Source organism: Schistocerca cancellata, chromosome 11 (genome assembly GCF_023864275.1).
Source record: "Schistocerca cancellata isolate TAMUIC-IGC-003103 chromosome 11, iqSchCanc2.1, whole genome shotgun sequence".
Taxonomy (NCBI): domain Eukaryota; kingdom Metazoa; phylum Arthropoda; class Insecta; order Orthoptera; family Acrididae; genus Schistocerca; species Schistocerca cancellata.
In genome coordinates, this window is record NC_064636.1 from 37,756,310 (window position 1) to 37,775,049 (window position 18,740).

General features: G+C 41.4%; 1 protein-coding gene across 1 annotated transcript in view; it reads left to right on the forward strand.

The window, feature by feature from the left end:
- The window catches only part of LOC126108483 (uncharacterized), a 118,780-nt gene that overhangs the window by 32,501 nt on the left and 67,539 nt on the right, over positions 1–18,740 (forward strand). The window contains exon 5 of the mRNA XM_049913739.1: positions 12,636–12,779. Coding sequence (XP_049769696.1) covers positions 12,636–12,779 — 144 coding nt within the window. The remainder of the gene's footprint in view (positions 1–12,635; positions 12,780–18,740) is intronic.

Below are 18,740 nucleotides of genomic sequence, written 5' to 3' on the forward strand. Positions count from 1 at the left end.
CAAATCCTGCCCTGAAAAGAGATCCATCCTTCATGAAATCCTTCCCAATCCACCAAGAGTGTCTTTCCGCGGTCCACCTAACCTTCGTAACCTCTTAGTTCATCCCTATGAAATCCCCAAAACACCTTCCCTACCCTCTGGCTCTTGTAACCGCCCCCGGTGTAAAACCTGTCCCATGCACCCTCCCACCAGCACCTACTCCAGTCCTGTAACCCGGAAGGTGTACACGATCAAAGGCAGAGCCACGTGTGAAAGCACCCATGTGATTTACCAACTGACCTGCCTACACAGTGAAGCTTTCTATGTGGGAATGACCAACAACAAACTGTCCATTCGCATGAATGGACACAGGCAGACAGTGTTTGTTGGTAATGAGGATCACCCTGTGGCTAAACATGCCTCGGTGCACGGCCAGCGCATCTTGGCACAGTGTTACACCGTCCGGGTTATCTGGATACTTCCCACTAACACCAACCTGTCAGAACTCCGGAGATGGGAACTTGCCATTCAGTATATCCTCTCTTCTCGTTATCCGCCAGGCCTCAACCTCCGCTAATTTCAAGTTGCCGCCGCTCATACCCCACCTGTCATTCGACAACATCTTTGCCTCTGTACTTCCGCCTCGACTGACGTCTCTGCCCAAACTCTTTGCCTTTACAAATGTCTGCTTGTGTCTGTGTATGTGTGGATGAATATGTGTGTGTGTGTGCGAGTGTATACCTGTCCTTTTTTCCCCCAAGGTAAGTCTTTCCGCTCCTGGGATTGGAAGGATTGGAATGACTCCTTACGCTCTCCCTTAAAACCCACATGCTTTCGTCTTTCCGTCTCCTTCCCTCTTTCCTGATGAAGCAACAGTTTGTTGCGAAAGCTTGAATTTTGTGTGTATTTTTATGTTTGTTTGTGTGTCTATCGACCTGCCAGCACTTTCGTTCGGTAAGTCACAATATCTTTGATTTTAGATATATTTTTCCTGAATGTAGCACTGCAGAAGGGAAGGAATGCAACCAATTGATCATCATATGATTGTTCAATATATAGTGATGTGACTTACCGAACGAAAGTGCTGGCAGGTCGATAGACACACAAACATACACACTAAATTCAAGCTTTCGCAACAAACGGTTGCTTCGTCAGGAAAGAGGGAAGGAGAGGGAAAGACGAAAGGATGTGGGTTTTAAGGGAGAGGGTAAGGAGTCATTCCAACAATCCCGGGAGCGAAAAGACTTACCTTAGGGGGAAAAAGGGACAGGTATACACTTGTGCTCGCGCACACACACACACACACACACACACACACACACACACACACACACACACACACACACACACACACACGTATCCATCCGCACATATACTGACACAGGCAGACACGTGAATTTTATGTGTGTGTTTGTGTTTGTTAGTGTCTCTATCAACATACCAACACTTTCGTTTGGTATTTTAAAAAAAAATATTGTGGAAAAAAGCCAGCCCTTCCAAAAATATATATGTATAGTTTAGAATGTAGTAAGAATCTAGTAACTGGTCATCGTGTTGTGTTTTTCACTGAGGAATTGTACTATAATTGTAAAACTCCCTCATTCCAGATCGTAGCAAGAGGTTATGACTATGATGTGATGTGCAATCCAAATAGCTAACCAGTCACTAACAGCTGCCCTTATACTGGCAGAGCTTAGTTTTGTTTTATATAGAACATGGAATTTGGAGAAATTTGCATTTTTTATTCCAAATATTATGACTACATTATTCTTTTATTTTGTTTTTAAGTGTTTAGGGGTCCACACTTTTGCACCAGAATATAAAACTCCACTCTTAATATTAGAGAACGAGGTATGGCCTGTAAAAAAATTGTTCGTACTTGTAGTGTTGTGGTTGTGAATTGCTGATTTGGTTCCCAATTGTCTCTTATTATTAATCACAAAAATGTATTATCATGTAAGTGCAGGAGTTCTTAGGCCCCTGAAGAGGCTTTGGCAAGGTGTTTGGTTTCCTTATACGCAGAATATTCTTACTGCACACTTATGTAAAGTAAATAGTTGTTTGATGTTAGCCGCAATGCCATAGGACAGAAGTGACCGAAGGTATGCAGAATATGCCAACAGTACTGTCTGCAGGTCAGCACAATGAGAGAGGTTTCTACTTCTCCATCTATACTTATAATGTTATTAAGCTAGTTTATATTTTACAAAGTACAAGCTAGCACATACACACTTCACAATTTTTGGCAGTGACAGCAGCTTTTCAGGGCACTTTCACGAACTAGCTCTGACTGACAAGTATCACAATATTTGTTTTGGTTACATTGTTTTGATATAACACTACAGATTGTCTAAAGTATACTCAACCTGCCATGTCAATTCAGGATGAAAACTCATAAATTCAGGATAGAACCTTGCCCTTTTGAGGATTACCTCCATTGCCTTAGTTAGGAGTAACTGACTGTCAAAACTACTTCTGTGGTGGCACATAGCACATAGCACATAGCACAGAGAGAGCTTCTGATTGGTTGATAATTACATCGTGCTGTCGCGGATGATGTCACTGTCCAGACTGGTGGTGCCATCGCTCCTGCCGTAGCATAAAAATTGCGACGCATGTTGCTGGCTCTTCTCTGCATCGAGAGCTTGCTTTTGTGCACCACTAAGATTACACCTGTTGTCAAGATTCGAGGTTGTCTCACACTTTCTTATTTCCATGGCCTCTTTAATTACAGAATCGAATTATGTGGGAGCCTGAATAATATTTTATGTTTGTTTGTGGGGCTCTGTTCAGTAACAGCAGATTTCTCCAGTTCTCAACTTTTAATGTGCCATTCAAGTTCTGCACGGCAGTCGGAAATGGTGCAAATGGACTGACTGATGTAATTGTATCCACACTTACAAGTGATGTTATAAATCCCAGGTATCTTGAGTCTGAGACTTCTTAGGAGGTCAAACAATAGATCTGATACGTTATCTTCCCAGGACTCTGCCTGTTTTGCTGAATGTAGCACTGCAGAAGGGAAGGAATGCAACCAATTGATCATCATATGATTGTTCAATATTTTCACATTTCCTTTTCTTGGAGAATGTTGACTTTATATCATGTGACGCATAGCCATTCTTTCTTAATGCTGGCTGCTAGCTAGATGCCAACTTTTATACTTAGATACTAATCTAAGTTCCATTCTGGAGATACTACCCGGGTGATAGCTAAGCATGAATTTTTTACACCTAAGAGTGGACACTGACACACAGGTATTAACAGATTGAATTCTAGCAGCCAAATGACTACTCAGTAAGGGGTGTATAAAAACAGGCATGTGAATAAGTAACAACATCAGTAATTACATTTCACTTCATAATTATGTAAGATTCAAATTTACTTGTGGGGTCAACCAATTGAGCCCAATGGTAGTTTTAATTTAACTTTATTTTAGGCTATTAGAAAAGTATTAAAGGTAGATGTCAGTGTGTTTAATTTTAAAACTTTTCTATTTATGTGTTCTTATGTGGTGGATTCCTGGGTTGCATGTTAAATTCTCATGTTTCTAATTTCTCTAATTTATTCAATTTCATTATTAGTGGCTTATTCAGATAATGAAACGTATCTTGTTCAGAAAAATTAGGACAGCAAAAGCGTAGCATCAGATGAAATTAAATGAACTTGAAGGCTCAAATAACGAAAGTACTCCTTATGTCAGCAAAATTTCAGGACAGGTTGTTGCTTTTTTTTTTTTGGCAGCCTCGAAATGACCTTGGCCATGCAAACTCACTAGGTTGCAGGACTATGCTTAGCAACTCATTGTTTGGTTTCTTGACACATCAATTACTGTGACATGATGGGTGCTTATGGTGAGCAAAGAGTGAACATTAAGTTCTGCGTTAAGCTCGGGAAAACCCGTAGTGAAACGTGGACAATGATTAAGCGAGCATATGCAGGTGAGGCACTTTCAAGATGTCGTGTTTTCAAGAGGCACAAAAGGCTTCATGAAGGCAGAGATGAACGAGTACCAGGTAGAAGGACTGGTGGCGTGCATAAACACATTCAGAGCGCACAGGGACAGGTACAAAGGCACACGTGTTAACACATCCAGAGCATTTAAAGGATTAAGGAAGTCCGATCCCAATGTTGGATTTCTGCCAAGTATTAACTGGGTGAAAGCTACTTGTTCTTGGGAATAAGCTAATATTGGTAACAAGAAATGACAGTAAAGAATATCTATATTAAGAGGCCAGTGTCAACATCCCCAGGCTAGTGAACAGGGGTTGACAAGGGGTTCATGAACTTTCACCGCTTATTGCCCATTTCTGAGCCAAAAATATCCATTTAGAATGGGAAGAGTTACCCCAAAATGTAATACCATACGACATAAGCGAATGAAAATAAGCGAAGTAGACTAATTTTCATGTCAAATGATCACTTCAGATACCGTTCAAATAGTAAAAATGGCAGCATTAAGTCTTCGAACAAGATCCTGAACGTGGTCTTTCCATGACAGTTTACTAAATATCTGAACACCCAGAAATTTGAACTGTTCAGTTTCACTAATCATATGCCCATTCTGTGAAATTAAAATGTCGGGTTTTGTTGAATTGCGTGTTAGAAACTGTAAAAACTGAGTCTTACTGTGATTTATTGTTACTTTATGTTCTACAAGCCAGCAACTTATGTCGTGGACTGCACTGTTTGAAACAGAGCCAATGTTGCACACGACATCCTTTACTACCGAGCTAATGTCATCAGCAAACAGAAATATTTTACAATTACCTGTAATACTATAGGGCATATCATTTAAATAAATAAGAAACTGATCTCTGAGGCACCCCCCCCCCCCCCCCCATTTAGTCGTATCCCACTCAGACCCCACATCAGGGCCATTCTCAACACTGTGAATAATGACCTTATGCTGTCCATTGTTAAAGTAAGAGGTGAACCAATTGTGAGCTACTCCCCGTATTCCGTAATGGTCAAATGTCTGGAGCAATTTTTTGTGTTTAACACAACCAAACGCCAGAGTTAAATCAAAAAATATACCTAGCGTTCAAAACCTTTTGTTTAACCCATCCAGTACCTGAGAGGGGAAAGAGACTATAGCATTTTCAGTTGTTAAATGACTTCTAAAGCGGATGGGCCGTGCGTGGCTCGTGTTCGTGCCATATCTCATTTGTCGTCCTGTTTTTACTGTACTACCACCTCGTTCTGTTAATTTCAATTACTGGTGTCACTGAGTTGCCGCCTTGCCTGCCCGTGAGCGGCAGCAGTGGCACTTATCGATATAAGCCCTGGCGTATTATCTTTGCTGTCTGCTATTACTTCCCAGTTGTCGTGTGTTTGGAGTTAGTTCAGATCTGCCAGTGAGTTGGGAGGCACTAACAGTGCGTTCTGACCTTGCAGTGTTTGACTGGGGGGGGGGATTCAGTCAGGATGCGGCTGCAGTGAGATCCAGACAGCCACGACTCGCCCGACAGTTGCCGATACATGTCACTTGAGTGTGGACCACCTCGATTGGTCATCGGTCGGTCGTCTTGTCGGACGACGTGTATGTCGGCTGGCGATGCTTATGGGTTGTCTGCGTGTGCCGACTCGTGACTTGTCCTTGTTATTGCACAGTCGCTGCCATCAGTATTGTCTAGTCCTTTGTGCAAGTGTTCATGAAACTGTGTGTAGCTTGTGATGTCGACTACTCAGTTATTTTAGTGCTGTCCCCGTGCTGATGTGCGACAGTTGGTCGGTTGGCATGGAGCAGCGAGGAAATCTCTGTGGGGTGTTGTTTGGCCGGGCCCACTGGCGGTCTCTACGCAACGTCGGAGTGTGTGGGGCCGTTGCCATTGCTACGAGGTCCGTGGCTCACCGACCCTGGACACGAAAGTTGAATTTGGATTTAATTTACCAGCAAGTCAAGACTGTTCACATTGTGCCATTCTGTTCTCGTTGTTGGCTGTTGGGATATTCCCGTGAGCAACAACGTGTGTGTTAGAGTTTGCGAAGGTTTAGCGACCGTCCGGTGGAGTCTAACTGTATTTGGTTATTTGCAATTGAAGTGCACCAGGGGAATTTTCTGCCTTGTGACTGTTAACATTCCGGTTACCTGCCCTGGCCGTTAATGCAAATTTAGGCAATGTCCTTTCCTAACCGTGTTGTCGCTGTCCGGCACGGTGTGTAGCTTGACAGCTTAATGTGTGCTCGGTTGTGGGCGTCCGTGCCTTTTACGTTTGCATTGAACTCCCGGTTGTGTGCTGGTCGAGTGGGGCGCAAGTTACCTTGTCGGTGGGTCCGTTGACTGTCTGTTGGTTGGGTTGTCGTCGGATCGAGAATAGTTGGGCCGACTGTCTGTCTCACCTAATTAGTATTTCAAGTGCTGGCCGATGCCTGAAACTTCTGAGCACCATTAGCTGCTCTGCCTTTTCTTATTTTCTGTTGTGTGTATTTGTATGGCTCATAGCCGATGGTTTCCAATTAAAGTTGAATAGTTTTAGTGGTTTTTTAAGTCATGGGCCTTCAGCCGCTTTAAAATTAAAGTTCCTTGCTTTTCAAGTGTTAGATTTTTGGGCCTTCAGCCAAATTATAGAACTTACTTAATGTGAGGCCTTCTGCCTTCTAAATATTCTTTTTTGTGTCTGAATTTTAAGTTAATGGCTTTTAGCCTGATTTTAAAAAAATTAAAGTGGTTGTGCCCTTAAGGTATAAGATAGTGTGGTGTATTCAGCCGATAACTAAGTTCAAGAATTTGTACTGTAATGTTTGGTCAAATAAATAAAGTTCTATGTGTTGAAGTGTAATTGACAGCCACTCATTTTGGCCCCTTTGCACGGTTCCAACTACCTGTCCTGTCCTGTGAGTTTAGCAGGGCGTCTCAGCAGAACTACACATTTGATAGCAAATTATGTGATATAAAATGATCAATTAACCTTACATACACAGCCTTTTCAATAACGTTAGCCAATACTAATGTCATAGAAATAGGTCTAAAATTGTCTACATTATCCCTTTCTCCCTTTTTATAAAGTGGCTTTACTACTGATACTTTAATTGTTCAGGAAACTGATCTTTCCTAAAGGAAAAATTAAAAATATGGCTAAGTACAGGGCTGACATGTGCAGCACAGTACTTTAATATTCTGCCAGGCACTCCATCATATCCATGAGAGTCCTTAGTCTCCAGTGATTTAATTTTTGAGTCAGTCTCCTCCTTGTCTGTATCACAGACGAATATTTCGGACATCAGTCTCGGAAAGGCATTTTCGAAGAGAGTTACATGATTCCCTGTAGAAACTAAATCTTTATTCAATTCACTAGCAATGCTCAGAAAATGATTGTTAAATACTGTAAATACACTCCTGGAAATTGAAATAAGAACACCGTGAATTCATTGTCCCAGGAAGGGGAAACTTTATTGACACATTCCTGGGGTCAGATACATCACATGATCACACTGACAGAACCACAGGCACATAGACACAGGCAACAGAGCATGCACAATGTCGGCACTAGTACAGTGTATATCCACCTTTCGCAGCAATGCAGGCTGCTATTCTCCCATGGAGACGATCGTAGAGATGCTGGATGTAGTCCTGTGGAGTGGCTTGCCATGCCATTTCCACCTGGCGCCTCAGTGGACAAGCGTTCGTGCTGGACGTGCAGACCGCGTGAGACGACGCTTCATCCAGTCCCAAACATGCTCAATGGGGGACAGATCCGGAGATCTTGCTGGCCAGGGTAGTTGACTTACACCTTCTAGAGCACGTTGGGTGGCACGGGATATATGCGGACGTGCATTGTCCTGTTGGAACAGCAAGTTCCCTTGCCGGTCTAGGAATGCTAGAACGATGGGTTCGATGACGGTTTGGATGTACCGTGCACTATTCAGTGTCCCCTCGACGATCACCAGTGCTGTACGGCCAGTGTAGGAGATCGCTCCCCTCACCATGATGCCGGGTGTTGGCCCTGTGTGCCTCGGTCGTATGCAGTCCTGATTGTGGCGCTCACCTGCACGGCGCCAAACACGCATACGACCATCATTGGCACCGAGGCAGAAGCGACTCTCATCGCTGAAGACGACACGTCTCCATTCGTCCCTCCATTCACGCCTGTCGCGACACCACTGGAGGCGGGCTGCACGATGTTGGGGCGTGAGCGGAAGACGGCCTAACGGTGTGCGGGACCGTAGCCCAGCTTCATGGAGACGGTTGCGAATGGTCCTTGCCGATACCCCAGGAGCAACAGTGTCCCTAATTTTCTGGGAAGTGGCGGAGCGGTCCCCTACGGCACTGCGTAGGATCCTACGGTCTTGGCGTGCATCCGTGCGTCGCTGCGGTCCGGTCCCAGGTCGACGGGCACGTGCACCTTCCGCCGACCACTGGCGACAACATCGATGTACTGTGGAGACCTCACGCCCCACGTGTTGAGCAATTCGGCGGTACGTTCACCCGGCCTCCCGCTTGCCCACTATACGCCCTCGCTCAAAGTCCGTCAACTGCACATACGGTTCACGTCCACGCTGTCGCAGCATGCTACCAGTGTTAAAGACTGCGATGGAGCTCCGTATGCCATGGCAAACTGGCTGACACTGACGGCAGCGGTGCACAAATGCTGCGCAGCTAGTGCCATTCGACGGCCAACACCGCGGTTCCTGGTGTGTCCGCTGTGGCGTGCGTGTGATCATTGCTTGTATAGCCCTCTCGCAGTGTCCGGAGCAAGTATGGTGGGTCTGACACACTGGTGTCAATGTGTTCTTTTTTCCATTTCCAAGAGTGTATATATCTGATTCGTCAATAACGGAAATATTTTTACTACGAACTGATTGTATATCGTCGACCTTATGCTGTTGATCACACTTCCTTCGCAACTGACCCTGTGGTTTTAATTTTATCCTATGAATTAGGTATTCTATTTGCACACCAAATACTCTTTGCTGTCCAAATAATATTTTTAAGCACTTTAAAATACTGTTTGTAATAGGCTTGATTGTAACTACTTCTAACATTTTGATATAATTCCCACTTTCTTCTACAGGATATCCTTATCCCCCTAGACAGCCTCCCAGGCTACATTTTACTGCTAATATCTCATTTAGAATGTTCTAATGGAAAGCAACTCTCAAAGGGCATGAGAAATGTGTTAAGGAAATAATTAATATTTGTCATCTATATTATCGGCACTATAAACATCCTGCCACTCTTGTTCCTTGACAAGGTTTAAAAAAAACTCTCTGTTGCTGCTGGATTAACTTTCCTATATAGTTTGTAATTATATGTGACATTTGTGTGAGTACGAAAGCATTTTAGTGTTAAAATTTGTGTATCATGGTCTGAACGGCCATTCTCCCTTTTACTAACAGAATGCCCATTTAGTAATCAAGAATGAATAAAAATATTGTCTATGGCTGTGCTACTGTTCCCCTGCACCCTAGTTGAAAAACAACACAGTCTGCATCAGATCATATGAGTTAAGGAGTTCTACTGATATCCTTTTCCTTGCACTGTCATATACAAAATTTATATTGAAGTCACCACATATAACTAATTTCGGGTACTTCCTACAAAGTGAATCAAGAACCCTGTCTAGCTTGAGCAGAAATGCTCTGAAGTCAGAGTTAGGGGACCTATAAACAACAACAATTAGAAGTTTGGTTTCACTTAATTCAACTGCTGCTGCAGCAACATTCCAATATCTTTTCAGTGCAGTGTCATGGAATGTCTGTGGACTCAAATGGAATACTGTTTTTTTTATGTACATAGCCACTCCTCCATCCCGCAAGGAACTCCTTGAAAAACAGCCAGCTAATCTGTATCCTGGTAAAGGAAGCCTCTGAATTATCAAATTATTTAAGTGGTGCGCCGATTTACCAGCAATTGCAGAGTCTATAAGCAGTTTACTAACTTTATCTCTAATACCTCTTATATTTTGATGAAACATACAAATTCCTTCTCCACTTAGGAACATGACGTCCTCTGAAGGTGAGCCCTTAGAGGGACTTCCTTTAAGCAGGTATACCTATCAGCTGACTTCAATCTAAAAAAGGCGCAGCTATAACACCAACTACTACAGGAATTTTTCCATGAGTGATCTCCCCCCCCTCCCCCCGCCCACTACACTGTCACCTATAAGCTTTGCCAGCCTCCCTTTCCCATACCTATAGAGCTGCAGGCCATGCCTAGTGAAATCCGATCTACTGATGATGGACTCAACTGGCGCTGTGACCCATGTCCTCTGCCATCAATGCCTCCTCCAGCCTCATGATAACGTGCCTCACAGCCATATTAAGATGAGCCCAATCATGATGCTGAAAAAGTTGCACAAATGCACATTAGTGTCACCAGTTCGAGTAGCTACTTCATCTGTTACCAAGTAGTTGGCCAGACATTCTGTTGTTGCCATCCCATATCTGTTGTATTATCCTGACCTCTCTCCTTGTAATTTTGTCTCTTTTTCCATGAGTGAAGTGGTGACTACAAGGAAAGCTACATCAAGATATCGCAGACATGCAACGGGCTGTGATAAATGGGTTTACAAGCATCAGATTTGAAAATTTCCCTGTTTGCTTCCAAGACCTCCAGAAACACTGGTAACTGTGTGTACATAGCCAAGGGGACTACTTTGATTGGAGCTAGGATCATTACCTGGTTTTCTATTTTTTAAGAAACTTGACTTGGAACTTTTCTGACAAAGGGAGTTTTTTCAGATGGGTAGAAACTTCAGTCACAAATAATTTATTAGTTAATGAATTTTCACAGGAACTAAACTGATTATTAAAAGGAGTGAATTTGGGCCTATCTAATGAACTGGGTGCTTTTTGAATAAATTGTAGCTTTCACAATTTTTACTAACAAGTGGCATTGGGACAAGTTCAATCACAGATTTATCTTAAAAATATTTTATGAAAACTAATTATGTCACTGGAATAAGCAGCAGACAGACAACCCAGTCAACTATAAATCGTAGAAGGTTTCAGCGTCTATAGGAATTTTGATACAATTTTGGAATTAGCCAAATGAATATGTTGCTATGAAACCCGATGTCATATTACAATCTTTAATTATTATAGATCTTCCATTTGTGGTAGCAAAAATGAAGTGCTGCATTTAAATGATTTCAGAATTCAAATTTTGGGCTTCGTGTATGAATCATAAAATACAGAAGGGACCAGGAAAATGTAGACACTCTTTGATAGCCAGTATTCATGAAACAGAATTACATATAATTACAATTCTTGCATGGGAGAAAGGTTATTTCGTGTGTTCAAACTGACCCCAAATTAGCAGCCACACAATATCAATGCCATTGAAGTGTTGCCGAACTACACCTGTCAGTGTTGCTGGCGTGATAGCTGCACAGTACACCCAATGGTTTCTAGAAGCTCATTTGGTGTAGCTGACTTCTGTTGATAAACTTCATTTTTCGAGGTCTGTCATAGGTAGAAGTCAAGAGGTGTAATATCTGGAGACGGTAGTGATTACTCGACAGCTCCTTTTTGACCGCTCCATCATCCTGGTAGGCTCTGACATATCTGTGGTGGTGAAGCAGAGCGCCATTTTGTTGTAGGTGAAATCTCTCATTTCCAAACACCTCTCTGATGGCAGGTAAAGTCAGTGTTTGCAGCATATGAAGACACACCTCATTTGTTACAGTACCATCAAAGAAGCATGGGCCATTCAATGACAGACCACACCTCACATTAACTCCCAGTAGATTAACATGTTTGTCCACGTGAATGTGAGAATTTTCAGGAGCCCAATATACACAGTTGTGGCAGTTTACATTACTGTTCAGTTTTAATTGCGCCTGATCAGATCAGATAACCATCCCTGTAAACTTTCATCCTCACAAAGCATGCCTTCAAACCACTCGCAGCACTCCGTCCTTCAATACCTGTCGTCGTCATTCATAAGCAGCGATCTCAGAATGTACACTTCCCAGTTTGGCGGCCGTCGGAAATGGTTGTTCGCTTGATTGGCTTACCCCGCTTTCATGTGCACCCTGCTTCACAGATTTTTGAGGTGGCCTATTAAAATGTTGCCAAACAGCAGTGCTGGAATCTTAACTTGTTGATGTTTTTGGTCGGCCAGACCTTTCCTTACCCACATCGTGCACGGTACCATCAGCTTCACATTTATCCCAAATATGATAAATTGTTGCACATGTTGTGCCTGGGTTCTGTGCACATTCTGCCAGTGCTGTTGTACCTCCAACATGTTTTCATACTTCCACTACCACTTCAGTATGGCCTTGCATTGCTCGAATGACGATCTTTACTTCATTCGGTGCTGCACTATCATCTGCTGGAAAACACTTGCCAAAATCTGTTGAGAAAATAATATACTTTGCCACCGTGCAAAATAGCAACACTGTCATTTTGTTCCAAAGATATTAACTATCAGAGAGTGTCTTCATTTTTCTGGACCCCTCTGTACAATTCAGAATTATATAGCGCCTTTGGAATCATCAAAGTAGTGCTATTTTGTAAACATATCTTATGTGTGAAGAAATGGAATTTTGTTATATCAGTTTAGGCTAGGGTCAGCGAGTGTCACTAGCGGTCGATTAACTTTGCTCTAATAATTGATGGTCGGCTATGAAATTGTAGTACACTACGCAGAATATTTTCTCCTCAGTATCCGAAAATTTGTACAATCTGCTAGGGCAATTTGTTTTCAGGGTTGAGGACTCTGGAGCGAAAACGAGACATCCCTCCGGGGAGGTGGGCACCGGCAATCACGAGGCAGAGGAGGAATGTGGTGACCGCTCGAGGCAGGTGGAGGTGGCTGGCCTCGTCGCAGCCATGCGGAGTGCTGTGTTGAGGTGAGTGGGGGCGAGGCAGCCGTGGCTACTGCCACTGTATTCTGCCTGCATTGACTCTCGGCTGTCACGAGTGGGCACTTTTATTTACACACCAGCCTTGGGATCGCATGAGCTATGACTGAGGTTCTGACGAGCAATGAGTGCAGACTTTAGTAATGATAGAAGAAAAATTCACAGTCTCTGTTTTCGACAGAAGTGTACAATAATTTTCGACACTACTGATTACAGAGAATAGGAAACAAGTCGTACAAACATTTTGAAATGTCATTGTTTTAGTTGCTCCTGTAAATAAATGTCTACAAACATATCAAACTGTATTTAGAAGGCAGTACTCAGAGCATTTCTACTTTATCCTTGCTGTCTCAGTTTCTTTCAGAGTATCAGATATAGCCGTTTTCACTGTTGAAATAATTTTCACTAATCCTTTGGGCATGCCTGCATCAGTTAGCCGCAAGATTTAGTTTTCTGTTAGTGTCACAGATAGAGTTATAGTTGGAGGCATGTCCAAATACATATTTGTCATTCATTACAGCTGTCACCACTTACTACATTTGCGCAATTCACGCTAAAAGCAATTTGGTCGCTATTGTTTGGAAAATGGATATGTGTTTGCAGTGTGTTTGCTGCTATGCACCTTGTAACATAAGTACTTTCTATATCCATTTTTCTCACTTCCCAAGGCACTATTTCTTTTATTTTAGTATGTAATGAATATTTGAATTGAATCAAAGTACCAATATGCAACTTGTGTTACCTTTTAAAATATTGGATATTGTCTTGCAACAATATCTTACTGTTCTAAACATTTGTATCATTTGGTCTCATAAGAGTATGGAAATGGGGGAAAAAGACATTTCACAGGCACTCTCAAATTTTATGTCCTAAAGACTATGAGACAATATTACAGAAATTGTCAGAAGAATTGTCAGACCATGTGAATCACAGTTAGAAGAGGAAGTTATTGAAAAAGAAAACCACAGCAGTAACTCCGAACAATCAACAGAGGAAACGGTCTGTAGGAGCTGATCATTTGCTCCCGGGATTCCTGAGCTGGGGACTGGAAAGCACCGCTGTTTGGTCACCATAAACTGTATGCATGCTTCACCGATCACCGTGGCAGTGGAACATTGTGTGTGACAGGGAATGGGAATCTTGACATGAACACCCAGGTCATGATAACAGAATAAACTTCAAAAAAAAAAAAAAAAAAAATAAATAAGTAAAGGAACCTGTCAATCTCGAGGTGTGCTGCGCACAGATGAGATGCATAGCAGTTGAGTTGTCACAGTCGTTAACGGACAACCTGGTGGAACCTATAACGATATGTTTACGTAATGTGTATACATAAACATACAGTTATAAATGTCCCCGTTCGTAGTCTCTAATTATAACAATATGTTACTTTTGTGCTGTAACATATAGCTGTAATCAGCGGTGGAAACATATTTGCGAACGCCGACCGTGTGCGGCTGTTTCTTGTTGGATCGTCTGATCAGTCGGAAGTTGCATTGCAGAGGAGAGTAAATGCCTATTCAAAATATAATTATTTTGGATAGCTCAACATGAATTTCCTAAGGGACCGTAGTTTATCATGCATTTACCAGTAGAATATGGCGCGGAGAAAATATTTCGCCGCATGCAACTTCCGTCCGAACTCGACGAAAGAATTCGTGACTGTGAACTCTCTATTTGGCAGAAACATATAGAAAATTAAATAATTTCATGAAGAAGTGCGACATAGATTCTATAGTAAATGAATAGTCCATACACCAGTTCCATTTAACTCTGAATTTATGGCAAGTAATAGATAAACTTACATTGCAATGACGGATTTAACATGGATGCCGTTTTGACTGGCACTTCTCTTAATGAAAACAATTCCTTTGACGTTTTCACATACACGTCGCACAATAAATCTACTGCTAGGCACTTTTAGTATTACACATTTACTTTACACTAGAACAATATTAATTTTAACAATAATAATACGGCGGCAAGACATGCGCGTCCGATACAAGTTACAGGAGACAAGAGAAGAATGAGTAACTGTTCATCGAGAATATCTCGTACCTCAAAAAAAATGTATAAAAGTGTTCTTCTTCTGTCCGTTTTTCGCGCCGCGGTTTTCAAAGTCAATAACTCACTGCATCTCTGACGGCGCTTCGACAATAAACAAGTTACGTCACAGGTCGTTCACCTTTTACATTCTCGCAACGTTATTTGCTAACTGTAGCTGTTGCCGAGCGACTGCTCGATTAGTGAATGATTTAAAATCATAAGACAATCACATAATGTTACATTGCCTTCCATGGGAATCTTGGAAATCAAGGAGATTACCAAGATTCACATGTCGCCGTTAACATTATGGGATTGAGTACTTTACAAATTTACATTGATCAAACACAGTATTCCTGTCATTTGATTATTAGGATTACACAAATATGGTGATCTCTCATTCATAGACAAAGACAGTTCTTAAGGTAAATATACACAAAAAATTTAAAAACCAAGACAGTAAATCTACGAAGTTTACAATGGACATTATACAGACCATCCTTGTGGCCTCAAGTTATTGTCCAGAGCTCATAGGCTCTTTGCTCCTGAAAGAAAACACATAGGATTCATCTTTTTATACGCACATAATTCTCACACATGGAATTTCTCACACATGGAATATCTCACACGTGTCCATTTTCCATTGCTCACTAGTTGTCATGATTTTTACGCTTTCACTGTTTGTGTATTGACAGGTAAGTTAAAATTTGATTCTTCTCCAGGTGAAGCTTATGCCTTGAGAAGTTGGATCGCTACTTTGCGGTCTCCGAGTAGAAAACTTTTCATCAGCTCTGGCGAGTGAGTCTCACTCGCACGTTACGTACACACGTTACATGTAACAAAAGAAATATAAATACCCATTAGTCTAAAAACTAAGCTTAAATCTATTTTAGGACTTGGGATTCATAGGAATTTGACTTTGTCACTATTCGCGTGTGGTTTGGCTGTTCACATTTCATCCACAGGATATAACATTAGCATAGTATGTGATATGTTGTGAACTCATATAAAAGTCTTTTATTTTGGGAGCGGCTTTCATGGAAAGTCCGTTTCGTCAAACTGCAGCGGGAGTGCTGTGCTAGTACATCACTTTAAATTTAACGCGTTTGTTGCGTCGATGTACGTTGACACAGGCTGATTGTTAGAGCTGAATCGCAACTCGAGGCGCTCACTAGCCTCCACGCGGTACTTCAGCTTTTCCACGCACTGTTCAGCGAACACGTTGCGTCGATGGTGTTGTGGTATTTTGTGGTTTCCTGAGGCTGGTGAGGAGGGACGAGGATTACCAGGGACAGAGGCTCCATTGAAACCATACCTGTCTCCACATTTTCCAGCCGATTTTGAAGATTTTAAGGTAGGCTAGTGCTCGCACTTTGCAAAGCAGCTAACACACTTGGTTTCCGATGCACTGCACGTAATCACATCACCGCCTTCGGTTACACAACCGGACTATCATTGTCCGTCGACCTATCTGCACGTTTAACACTTTTTTCTTCATCGTGTCCGTGGCAGACTTCCACACCATTTTAAGCCTTCACTACTACGTACACAATCTTTTTTTTTTTTTTTTTTTTTTTTTACAGTTTATAATCAAATAAATTGTCTCACTTTGAAGCTAGCTAAGTGAGAGCTTTGATTATCATGTCCATTTCAATTTCTGTTGCTTTGTTGCTAACTACCTTAACATTTCGCTTTACATTGTTCCTCATCTTTCTCTAAGACTAATTATGCTTTTAGTTCACAGTCACAATACATTAGTTTCTCCGATCTGTTAGCAATTATTATTATTTTAATTCATTTCAATCGTTCTTTCTATTTATTAAATTCATTAAAGTTATCACTGTCATTTCAACAAAAATTCTCTTTTTACTAGATGTGAGGATCAATCAGTCACATTTGATTGCCCTCTCACATGAGAACAGAACACCATTCAAGAAAATTTCAAATTCCTTATCGCGATCTCGGTTTGCGTCTCGGATTGACTTTAAAAGGAAAAATAAAGACATTTCAAAACTAGCTTTTCTCGATTTCGTTCACGCGCTTCCTTTTGAAAATCGTATGCCAAACCAGCCTTCCACGTCAACCGCATTTCTCAATCTGTGACGTCAAGTCTACGGGACGGGTTTAGGCGGGTTAGGGTATTTACACAAATTCAGAAGAAAGACATAGATATAATAGTACATAGAAGAAGAAATCTAGCAAACAACTCCTTGTTCCTTATGACTCAGAAATTAATTTTCCTTTGCGCCGCACGTCTGTGTATGCGCTCCAATTACAAACTAGCTACTTTGTTTTGCCGGCGGTTTCATTGTCATTTTATTCTCGCCTTGACGCCTGCTTGCACTACACTGCATTGGCCTCTATATATGACCTTAAGTCGTCATTGCTTTGTCCTTGCCACTTACGCTCTTATACTTGGTATTTATTTCACTTATGGCTTTGAATGTATCTGTCCTGCGTATTGCAATTACAATTAATGCTACTTTGTTTATCTAGCTGAAGGATAGCGCTTTCGTGGTTATGTTGGTACTTACAAGTAACTCACATGCTTCGTAAACATTACGTTATTTTAATGCAGAGATGAACCTGTTTCAGATTTCTATGTACATTGGAACTTAATCTAGACATAGCTGACTTAGAAACTAGTTACTTGTTTCCCTTTTTAGTGGGATCAGGAACCAATAATTGTCAAGCGACCCTTGTCCTTGACGAAAATAAATTTCGTTTCTGGATCATTGCTCCTTGAACTTAAAAAAAAAAAATCTTACATACTATGTTTTATTTTCACTTCTTTAGCATTTCATATCGCAGAAGCTGGCTTGTTAGGCACATCCTTCGCTTTATATTTCATTTCTCTCTCTTAAATATTATCTCCTTAAAACTAAATCTTAAAACTAGAGTTCTTGGAGTTGATCACTTTCTTTGTTAAACAAGATTTTTTTTTATCAGCTTGTCTGTACTTAAATTATGGCTCAAGATAACATATTTTAAATTGTCTGCTGTATAGCAAGATAGACTCACTGTCGTGTAATGTATTCTAAGCATTTTTTTTTTTTTAACGAAGTCAAATCAGTTGTCACTTAGTCACTAGCGGCTAACCTTCTCTTGTCATTATAAAGCTTTCCTTTTGACTTATTCTGTAGCATGATATTTTTTAAGATCAGAGTGATGGTATAATCCTTTTATTTTTCCATTTGCGGGATCAGAAATCGGATAACAACCTGTATGCGGTATACCAAGGATATCGTAAGGTCCCTCAAAAAGACTTTGCCATTTTCGATTTTTGTGTAAGAGCAACGATGGTTTGAAGTGTGTTTTTAGCAAGACCTTTTCGCCTACTTGATAAGTTAACACCTTATTAATATTTTGTCATACGCCTTCTTGCGTAAATTGGCTTGGGTGGTCAACGTTGTTAGAGCTTGTCTTATTCTGGCGTCTAAACTAGCACTTGTGTTGTTACACTTAGGAATTGAATTGACCTTGAACATCCTTGGACGGGTAATGTTGGAATTTTAGTTAATGTACTAATTTGCTTATAGAAACATAAGGACATAGCATTAATATTTGCACCTGTATCTAGGATTACAGTCGTCAAAATTCCGGCTATAGGAAGTTTTGTCATAGCTTGCACTTGGTCATCTATCGGTTCATCACCGTCAGTTGTCTCTTTCTCTTGTAATAATTCTTGTCTCATGTCAATCCCGTCATTGTATCTCAGTACAAGTACGTCATGGTTAGTCTCTCCGTCGAAGTGGTAGCCCCCATTCTGTCTCACAGCATCACTTAGGGAGCTTTCAGATGCTGGACTTAGTTTTCCTGCTTATGTGGTTTTGATTGGTCTTCATCATTAGAAAGTTCGACCAATCTGACATTGTGAGAACACTGAGGAACAAAATTACTGTTATG